Source organism: Brassica rapa, chromosome A09, assembly GCF_000309985.2.
Source record: "Brassica rapa cultivar Chiifu-401-42 chromosome A09, CAAS_Brap_v3.01, whole genome shotgun sequence".
NCBI lineage: Eukaryota > Viridiplantae > Streptophyta > Magnoliopsida > Brassicales > Brassicaceae > Brassica > Brassica rapa.
This window is the reverse complement of record NC_024803.2, coordinates 28631458-28642736: the sequence shown is the minus strand read 5'-3', so window position 1 is coordinate 28642736 and position 11279 is coordinate 28631458. Positions and strand designations below refer to the sequence as shown.

The 11279-nt window shown below is 37.0% G+C and overlaps 1 protein-coding gene across 1 annotated transcript; it reads left to right on the top strand.

The window, feature by feature from the left end:
- The first annotated feature begins 3906 nt into the window (after positions 1–3906).
- Positions 3907–7676, top strand: LOC103838950 (receptor-like protein kinase HSL1). Its single transcript, XM_009115413.3, has 2 exons — positions 3907–6769; positions 6978–7676. Exons 1-2 carry the CDS (start codon positions 4180–4182, stop codon positions 7370–7372), a joined length of 2985 nt encoding a protein of 994 aa, XP_009113661.1. The 5' UTR covers positions 3907–4179; the 3' UTR covers positions 7373–7676.
- Positions 7677–11279: the final 3603 nt, after the last annotated feature.

The following is an 11279-nucleotide window of genomic DNA, read 5'->3' as shown; positions in this document are numbered from 1 at the left end:
TTTTGGAGGATGAGGAAACCATCTGCAAGATAATGAGAATAAAAATTACCATCAGTGACATCAAAAGAAACAATTCAGTTATTAGTTTCTATCCAAAAACTCAGCTCATAGCCGAAGAAGAAACATCAACATGTACAAAATTAGTTTGGAAAACATATATATCCGTAAGTTCATAAAAACCGTAAGTTCATGAAAAACCGTAAACTCAGCTCATAGCCGAAGAACAAACATCAACCTTGATTAATACGAAACAAAACCGTAAGTTCATGAAAAAGAACCTATTATTACTCGTACAACAAACCCAAAACATAAGACTTCCTTACAACAAACATCAAAATGCACGATATGTTTTCATTTCACATGTCAGCAAGTTCATGTAAAAGAACCTATGATCACTCGTGAATCGTGATGCTTGCTTAATACGAAACAAAACATAAGTTTTTCAATCTTAAAAATTGAACCAAACCCCAAAAACCCGAAAGCAAGAAAAAAAAATTTAAACAAGCATCGAGTACTCTGTAAAAGGAGGTGTACCTTTGCTTGATTACTTGAGATATGTGATGGAGGAGACGATGATGATAGCAGAAGTATTTATAGGATCTTAGACTTAGGGTATCGGGTTCAAATCGAGGAAGAGAATCGGATAGGAGGTGCAAAAACAGTTGGAGATATCCGATAATCGGACTTAGGAAATCATTTCGGTGAGGATATCTTGGGAGATCGAGATTTAGGAAAGGTTTCATGGATTCTCTCCTTGAAGATAAAGAAAAAATAAAATCGCGATACGATTTGGGGAAAAAGGGGATTAGGGTTAATGAGAGGCGGGTTTCGGGTGTAACCATTCGGGCTCTCGGGTTTTAACCGATCCGACCCGACACCCGACAGTAGCAAGACATCAGGCCCATTCGGTTTTTTTGACAGATCCGGTCCCGACCCATACCACCTTAAACGGACCGGGTTCGGTTCGGGTAATCGGGTTCGGGCCTTTTGCCCAGGCCTATTTGAAATAATTAAATGGATAACACTTTCTTTCCTTTTCTTTCTAGTTTTAACCTTTTGTCTTATAAGTATACGGTAAAGAAAATAACTGATGACATTAAAACTGAAAAGAAGAAAATCCGATTTTAACCTTTTGTCTTGCAAATATACGATAAAGAAAATTATTGATTATGTTAAAACTGAAAAGAAGAAAATGAAAGGAAATTACGAGGCATGGTTGATGATAGAGATAAAAAAACAGTAACAGTTATGAAACAACCGGTGATGATAATAGTTTTGATGTTACAATTGTGACAGTTATCGCGACGATGGTGATTATTGTATCGGCAGTGGTGATGATTACGGTAGGGGCAGATATGGATTCTGATGGTGATGATTATCATAGTATCATAGCAATGGATGTGAGTACGGTGGTATGGTAAAATTGTGATAATTTGAAGTATATAAAAGAGACAATGAGATAGGTGGTGATCGTGATGGTAATGACAATGGTGGTGGTGGTGGTTACAAAGAAAGTGGTGGATGTAGATATATAGGAACCAATGATTTTTTATAACATAGATTAGAAATAGTATAGAGCAAACTGGTGGTATGGCAAGTATTAGTAAAATTATTAAATAGAATGGTATATTCGAAAATGAATTGTGTTTCCTCCTCTACATCTATGGATGATTTCTACGTCCAAACCCAAACACTAATCACTAAATCCTAAAAGAAAATATAAACTATAATCCAAATATCAAAATATGCATGAAGCATAATCAAAATAGAATAGTAACAAATGAAATAGCGTAGTACATATTGTTCAAATTTTGAAATGTCTATGATTAAAGAAAAGAAGGTAATGTTTACTCCAATGTTAACCCAAACTTTCCATAAACTAAACTCAAAAGTCAAAACGCTAATCACTAAACCCTAAAAAGAAATATAAACGCTAATTCAAATATCAAAACACTCACATTGTACATAATATAAAGCATTATTAAAATAGAATAGTAACAAGAAAATAGAATAGTATATATTAACTTGAAATTTACAGTACATACGAGAATAACAGAATTGATAGAGGCGGTAGTTATTACGAAGGAAGAGATGATGGTTGATAGGATTGTGGCCTAAAAATATAAAATACTGAACAAAGATTACAGATTTGTGGTGATTGTAGTGAAAATGGCAACAATAAAGATACAATGGTGATTAAGAAAGAAATGACGGTGGTGGCGATTGGTAATTAAAGAAGAGCGTGTTTGAGATTTTAGTGATCGGATACTAAGGGCAATATAGTACATAATATAATAATAATGGTGACTCTTTTTTTTAGTTAGATTCTTAAATATGTTTTATTTCTTAGCTATCTAGCCTAATTTCCCTTACATTAATTATAAACACATTATACTAGTTATGTTTAGACAGAAATATCTTCTTTTTTTTTGAACGACAGACGGAAATATCTAAAACCAATCTAAATAGCTGCTACCTAGACTCATCGATATGTTCTCGCCTATTAGAGCATCTCCAATGGGTGGCTTCATTTTTATTTTTAAAAATTCACTTTCTTCAAAATGAAGCAAAAAATGAAGCAACATTCACTCCAATGGTTTGATTCATTTCTTTCTTGTAAAAGGAATATTCCAAATATATTCCATCTCCACTTTATCATTAATTATTAATATACACTTTATACTTTTTTATATTTACTTATTTTGACTAACTATTTTGTTTTAACAATAACCCAACATAATTATTATTTCATATAAATTTAACATTCTCATATAATGAATTTATTACATAACATGAATAAACAAACGCAAAACATCATAATTTGTATAAAAAACACCATATATATAATTTTTTTCTACGATTAATTGACAAAAGTGTTTAGAGTAAAAAATGAGTTTATTTATCTTTGATTTTTTTAAATGGAGTTAAAAAGTTCTTAAAAATAAATATTCATATATTTTTTGATATAAACATCTGATTAGATAAAAATAATAGTCGAAATTTTGAAATTAATTGGATTATATTAAAGCATATAGTTTATTTTAGCAAAAGATAAGAATAAATAAAAATTAAAGACCAATTTACAATGAAAAAGTTTATCTTAAAAAAAAATGAAGATATATACATTAGATCTTCAAATTTGAAGCAACACTGTTCGTTGCTTCATTTTGAAGTAAAAAATAAAGTAGGGTTGGAGCAAAACTTAATTCAAAATGAAACAAAAAGTAAAAAATGAAGTGAAGTTGGAGATGCTCTTAGCATGTACATCTATATATGATCTATATAAGTAAGATACATGCTTAAAATTACTAAACTTCATCTGGTATGTCTATATCTTTCTTTTCCACACAAAATCATGTCTTATTAATTGTTTAGAAAAAAACATGTCTTATTGCAGTAACTTACATCAACCCTTGTATAACTAAACTCGTTGGCAGAACAGAAACTAGTATAAAAGCAAGAACCAAAGTGCAAACACAATTTGCTCTCTAACGAGGTTAATCAACATGTCTATGGTTTCAGACTTTACTGAAAACATTTTTTTGTATAGAAGTACAATTAGTGCAAAATCTATTACACGACTATAGAAACTAACCCTCTTAGTTCGATCCCAGCACTCTCCACAGTCTTTAAAACAAGCGCTACTGATTTATTTTTTTATGTTTTGAAAAAACAAGCACTACTGATTCATCAAAACTTTCTCATCTGAGATTGACTCTTGTTTTTTTTTTTCTCTCAAAGAGAGCTAACAACACCACTAACCATCAGCCAACCTTATTCTCCAACATTCCACAGTTGTTTTAACTAAAATTAATTATTCTTAAATTAAAAGAAATATATAATTAGTTATTCTTATTGAATATTGATTTATAAAGGTTTTTGAACTAATAAAAATGAGAGAAGAATTTGGGAAATAATAAATGATAAATGTTCCCATAAGACTGACTAGTAGATATCATTATTTACAACATTCTCTTTTATGATCTGTAATAAATCTTAAAACAGAAAATAGTTAATAATAATTGCAACCGATTTAAAAATATTTGTATATAAACTCAATGATAGTAGAAACAATAAGCATGTCAGCGGTCAAAGCTTTCCAGACTTCTTATTATCATCTCACTTCCTTCAACACTCTCTCACTCTATCTCTTATCGCCGTTTAGACAGAACAAGAAACATGCATCTACTCTTTCTCCTCCTGATTCTTCCGACAGTTTACTCCCTAAACCAAGAAGGCTTCATCCTTCAACAAGTCAAACACTCTCTCGACGACCCACTCTCCTCTCTCGCCTCCTGGAACCCTCAAGACGACTCGCCTTGTCGGTGGTCCGGCGTCTACTGCGGCGGAGACTTCACTTCCGTCACTTCCATCGACCTCTCCGGCGCCAAACTCTCCGGCCCTTTCCCCTCCGTCATCTGCCACCTCTCCAGACTGTCGGACCTCTCCTTGTACGACAACGACATCAACTCCACGCTCCCCCTCGACATCGGAGCTTGCAAGAGTCTCCAGACTCTAGACCTTTCCCAGAATCTCCTCACCGGCGAGCTTCCCCACACCCTCGCGGATCTCCCCTTCTTGACGTCCCTCGACTTGACCGGAAACAACTTCTCCGGCGACATTCCGGCGAGTTTCGGCCGGTTCGAAAACCTCGAGGTTCTCTCTCTCGTCTACAATCTCCTCGACGGGACCATCCCTCCGTTCCTCGGGAACATCACCTCGCTCAAGATGCTCAACCTGTCGTACAACCCGTTTACTCCGGGTCGGATCCCGCCGGAGCTCGGGAACCTGACGAGCCTCGAGGTCTTGTGGCTCACGGAATGTCGTTTACTCGGGGAGATACCCGACTCGCTGGGCCGACTCACCGAACTCGTTGACTTAGACCTCGCGCTCAACGACCTGGTGGGTCCCATCCCTCGCTCGCTACGCGGGTTGAAGAGCGTCGTGCAGATTGAGCTCTACAACAACTCCTTGACCGGAGCGATCCCGCCGGAGCTCGGGGAGCTGAAGTCGCTGAGACTTTTCGACGCGTCGATGAATCAGTTGACCGGGTCTATACCGGAGGAGCTCTGCCGCGTGGCGCTGGAGAGTTTGAATCTTTACGAGAACAATCTCGAAGGCGAGGTTCCGGAGAGTTTAGCTTCGTCTCCCAACTTGTACGAGCTCAGGCTCTTCGGAAACCGCTTCACCGGCGAGTTGCCTCGTGACCTCGGCCGCAACTCGCCGTTGAAGTGGCTAGACGTTTCCCAAAACGAATTCTCCGGCGAGTTGCCGCCGGAGCTCTGCGGGAAAGGGGAGCTGGAGGAGCTTCTGATTATCCACAACTCGTTCTCAGGCCCTTTACCGGAGAGCCTTGGAGATTGTCGTAGCTTGACGCGTGTCCGGTTAGCGTATAACCGGTTTTCCGGTCAAGTTCCCGCCGGTTTCTGGGGGTTGCCTCATGTTTACTTGCTTGAGCTCGTCAACAACTCCTTCTCCGGTGAAGTTTCGAAGACCATCGGAGGCGCGTCGAATCTCTCGCAGTTGATACTTACCAACAATGAGTTCACCGGGTCTTTGCCGGAGGAGATTGGGTCTTTGGACAACCTTAATCAGTTGTCGGCGGGTGGAAACAAGTTCAGTGGCTCTTTGCCTGATAGCTTGATGAATCTCGATGAGTTAGGTACTCTTGATCTTCACGGTAACCGGTTTACGGGGGAGTTGTCTCCTAAAATCAAATCGTGGAAGAAGCTAAACCAGTTGAATTTAGCCGGTAACCGGTTCTCCGGTCAAATCCCGGTCGAAATCGGAAATTTGTCGGTCTTGAACTATCTTGATCTTTCGGGAAACCTTTTCTCCGGCAACATCCCTGTTTCGTTACAGAGTTTGAAGCTAAACCAGCTGAACCTGTCGTATAACCGGTTAACCGGTGAGCTACCGCCTTCTTTAGCTAAGGAGATGTACAAGAACAGCTTCCTCGGGAACCCGGGACTGTGCGGGGACATAAAGGGTCTGTGTGGCTCTGGGGATGAAGCTAAGAACAAGGGCTATGTATGGGTTCTCAGATCGATATTCGTACTTGCGGTAATGGTGTTTGTCGCGGGACTTGCTTGGTTCTACTTCAAGTACAAGACTTTCAAGAAAGAAAGAGCTGTGGAGAGATCAAAGTGGACGCTTATGTCATTCCACAAACTCGGGTTCAGTGAGCACGAGATTCTCGAAAGCTTGGATGAAGACAATGTGATTGGAGCCGGAGCTTCGGGTAAGGTCTACAAGGTTGTACTCACCAACGGAGAAACCGTGGCGGTTAAACGTTTATGGACAGGAGGATCAGTTAAAGAAGCAGGAGACACTGATCCAGAGAAAGGCGAGAGACGTGGAGTCAAAGACGAGGCCTTTGAGGCTGAAGTTGAGACGTTGGGTAAGATTAGGCATAAGAACATTGTGAAGCTATGGTGTTGCTGCACCACGAGAGATTGCAAGCTATTGGTTTATGAGTACATGCCTAATGGTAGCTTGGGAGATTTGATTCATAGCAGCAAAGGAGGAACGTTGGGATGGCAAACTAGGTTTAAGATCATCTTAGATGCGGCCGAGGGGCTTTCCTATCTTCACCATGATTGTGTGCCTCCGATTGTGCATAGAGATGTTAAGTCCAACAACATTTTGATCGATGGAGACTATGGTGCAAGAGTTGCTGATTTTGGAGTGGCTAAAGTGGTGGACCTGACCGGAAAAGCTCCTAAGTCCATGTCAGGGATCGCTGGCTCATGCGGTTATATTGCACCAGGTTAGACTAACTTTAATGTGGTTGGTTAATTAGTACATGTTGCATGTACATTCACACGAACTACATTTAAGGTATAGTAGTTGAGAGACTTAAATGTGCATTCACTGTCCATTGAGACATGTCTTAATCATTGGCTCCACAACGTTCACACTTGTTTATTAATGGATTTGTAAGATTTTAATTCTTGTTTGTTTCAAACTATTTGCAGAATACGCATACACGCTCCGTGTGAACGAGAAGAGTGATATCTACAGTTTCGGGGTAGTCATACTTGAAATAGTGACTAGGAAACGCCCGGTTGCTCCGGAATTAGGAGAAAAAGATTTGGTGAAGTGGGTCTGCTCGACGTTGGACCAGAAAGGCGTAGAGCATGTGATAGACCCGAAGCTTGACTCTTGTTTCAAAGAAGAGATAAGCAAAATCCTCAACATTGGGCTTCTCTGCACGAGTCCCTTGCCCATAAACCGACCCTCAATGAGACGTGTGGTCAAGATGTTGCAAGAAATCGGCGGTGGAGACGACGAGAGCCATAACAAGACTAAGGATGGAAAGTTAACACCTTACTACAATGAAGAAGCCTCAGACCAGGGAAGTATAGCTTGAGTCACAACAAGTCTACTTTATTATTGCCCCAAAAGCTCTCAATTTTTGGTTGCTTGAAGCTGTGAATGAGGGCGCTTAATCAAGATTCTCCTCCCATTTTTTTTTTTGCAAGGGTTTTGGTTTAAAAGAGGGTATCAGTGAATGTTAAGTTTTATCATATATATCTATATAAAATGTTCCTAAATCAGGAATTGGTGTTTCAGCTTCCAGTGTAAAGCTATTAGTAGTAACTCTGGTTTGTAAGAGTTTCGTTTTTCATTGCATAAATGCAAATTAAAATGCCAGCTTCTGGTGTTAACATGCATTTAAAATAGTTTCCATATCTGGCTAAACAGATTCTAGGTTATTGAAGGAACATGTCTGATGTATCCATCTTTAAAGCGTGGGCTCTCTCATTTTTAGTGAACTATTGGAGGCTCGTGTGTGTTGACAGTATGTGACTGTAGAGTCACATGGCTCTTAAATTCTCCAACTTTTTCAAATTTCAGGTTCTGTTATTTATATTTCCTTTCTTACTTTACGTACATAGGCATCAGAGGTAACAAGATTTGGCTTATGAGATGACTAAGAACATCAAAGTTCCAGCGAAAAGCTCTCTTATTGGGATACTTGTTTAAGTCCGTCTGGTTGGTTTTTCCGTATCTAATCAATTATTAAATACTTAAGATACAAAAACACATAAACTACATAATATATAAATACAAACAACGTAGTGTTTACTAATCTCTTTCTTCAAAAGTTACTATAAATCGTAGCAAACCCTTTGACCATAAAACAATATTGATATTGGAGTATTTAAGTGCGAATACTATATCTTCCACAAGTATGTATTTCTATATACAATATCGAGTTTAGACTCTTAAAAAGTAGTTAAGTCATCTAAATCAAAAGAAGGTGTTTAGGCGGAACGTTTAACTTCCTAACTGCAATGAATATACTCTTAATGATGACTTTTGTGTTAAAATATAACTTATATTGTCGATTACAAAACAAAACAAGAACAGTGACATCTTACCATTACATGTGCTTTATCTAAGTGGAGAATTTACCTACACAAATGTAATTTACTTCCTACTCGTAAGAAGTAGTTAAGTCATCTAAATCAAAGAAGGTCGTTAGGGAACGTTTAACTTCCTAACTGCAATGATACTCTTAAATCTTAATGATGATTAGATAATTTCTATGTCGAGTACAAAATAAAACAAGAACATTGACATCTTACCATTACATGTGCTTTATCTAAGTGGAGAATTTACCTACACAAATGTAATTTAAGATTACATAAATAGTTAAGTAAAGAATCTAAAGATTAGCTGTTGTTGGGTGAGGAAATTAGAAGTGGGACTAATAGGCACTGAAGCCTTCATTGGTAGAGAGTATCATTCAATAAGGGACATTGACACCTCGCCTTCATCTTTGCCTTGTCTCTCTGTCTCTTTCACTCACTTCCTTTTCTAAATCATTTCTCATTTTTGTTTTCATTTTCTTTTTGTTATTTATCAACATGTTGGATGATCAAGTCCAATACATATTCCACATATTTTGTTTTTTTCTACAACAAATATCACGCTTCCATTTTATCTTTGTGAAATTTTTATTTTTAATATACGTTGCAACTTATTATAGCAAAGCTAGGCAACTTCTCTCATTCTAATAATTTTGGTATTGTATTTGCTAAATGGTTGTCAAGTAAGAGAAAAGCATATAGTTTGTGGAGATTTTAAATAATTTATAAGAAACATTCTTTTAAAAAATGGAAAGCATAGTAGGGACCAGAGTGCAAAAGATAAGGTAGGATTGCGAAATGATCACAGACATATGAGTAATTGAGTATGATGACCCACATGCATACGGTACACACTCACACCTTGAGAGTTGGACAAACGAGTAATTGAGAATGATGACCCACAGGCAGACGGTACACACTAACACATTGGGCCATTCGGCTTTTGAATGGGCTTATCGGACCCACATGGTTATTTTCTACATTTTCACAAATCTTCACATCAACTACTATAACTTGTCAAAGACTGCCCATTCTAACAATAAGGGAATGGTATATTGCTTTAGCTGAATTTTGGGTATCTCTTTGGAAACATGATGAAGCCAGATATTTACTATCTTTCTTACATATACATCTCTTAATTATACTGTAATCTTTATATTCCTAAGACAAACGTTTGTTCTATGTTCTAACCATGTAAATTGGCAATTTAGTCTCACCGTCGGACTCAAGATTGGTTAAAAGTTGAGTGGTGGGAGGATTTAGTAGCTGAATCAGAAGTCACTTCCCCTAAACCATTTTATGTGCCATGGTGGCATGGTATACAGTACCAGTCCGTAGTCATGGGCGGTAGAAACATGTGCTTCTGGCCCAATACAAAATATCTAATTTTCTGGCTATGATTTGCATAAAAGCTCAGTAGTGTAGTTGGTTAAATATAATATTTTTCGATGTAGTAATAATTAGTTTTGTGTGTTTTATTTTTATTTATAGGCACACAACTATAAATTTTTCTCTGGACCGGTACTGATGGTATATAACATGGCAATATTAGAGGGTGAGTGATTATACGAAATATTTTGGCTTGAGAATCCATCAAACTAAGGGTGAACATTTCAGTTTAAATTCGGGTTTTGGTTTGGTTCGGTTTATTTGAATCTAAGAAAACGTTAATAAAAATCAATTGAAATTAGTTTGGTTTGTGTTCAGTTTGATTTAGTTTTGTTTCGGTTTAGTTTGTGTTCAGTTTGGTCGGTTTAGTTTGGTTTTGTATGTTTCAGTTCGATCAAATTAATTTCTTAGTTTTGTGTTAGTTCAGTTACAAAATATTATTTATAAAAACATAAAAATCATCATTTAACACTAAATCATTATTTTCTAAATTTTAAACATGAAGTCAAACATCACAAGAAAATATAAGAGATGCAATTTAATAATTTAATATTATTATCTTCCAACCTAATGTAAATATCATAGGTATTTTTTGCCATTTTTATGCTAATGTATGAAATTCATATTTATATTCTTTTATTTTATTTTTAGTTGTTTCTTCTATTCAGTTTGAAAAAAAATTATGTTTAATTGTTTAAATTTTAATGGTTAAATATCTTAAATCTTAATTTTATTAGTATATTCAAGTAATCTAATTCAAAAAAACTTTGGTTTAACACCGAATCAAACCGAACCATTTGAATTGTACAATTTTTAACAAAATGGTGTAGACATATATTTTGGTTATGTTTGGGTCGATTTGAGTTTAGCTGGGTCGATCTGGTTTGGTTCGGTTTGATTTTTTTCCACCCCGTACAGGCGTACATGACACATGAATCATGTATAGTGATATATGGTGTTTTCAACATCATAGTATATGTGTTTCTTGAGGTTTTTCAGTCTTCTATCGAATTTGTCTAGTCCTTTTGTGATTACTTCAGGTACGGAGTAGACAGAAGAATGAAAGAGAAGATGCATAAAGAAAGATGCCATTCTGGAGCGTTTCACGCGGAACAGCCAGTCGGAGCAGCCCGAAGATTGTTCTCACAGCAGAACAGCTGAGAGACTGTTCTCGACAGATAAGGAAACCTCCAAGGTTATTTCGGGAGTTTGCCCTAGCTACCCTATTCCTCCTTGGATATTATCGACGCCTTCATATAAAAACAATGCCCTAACTATTTTACCTTTTACACTAGTTTTGCAAGAGACTGAGACTTGTATTTGGCGATTGCAACTTGTACAGAAGAAGGCTTCATCTCTCGCCTAGAGAAGACTATCCTGAACCCTTGTTTCTTATTTTATCGTATACAGTATTATTTAGAAATGTTGTCTTTGAATTCTTGCATTATGATCGAGTAGTCGGCTAGCTCGTCTAGGGTATTAGGGTGTTGATTAAACAAGCTAAACATAGAT

Bases quoted from the DNA above. Each gene is read 5' to 3' on its own strand.
- LOC103838950 (XM_009115413.3), top strand. From the start codon at position 4,180: ATGCATCTACTCTTTCTCCTCCTGATTCTTCCGACAGTTTACTCCCTA. The intron at 6,770-6,977 runs GTTAGACTAACT...AACTATTTGCAG, and splicing joins ATGCGGTTATATTGCACCAG to AATACGCATACACGCTCCGT.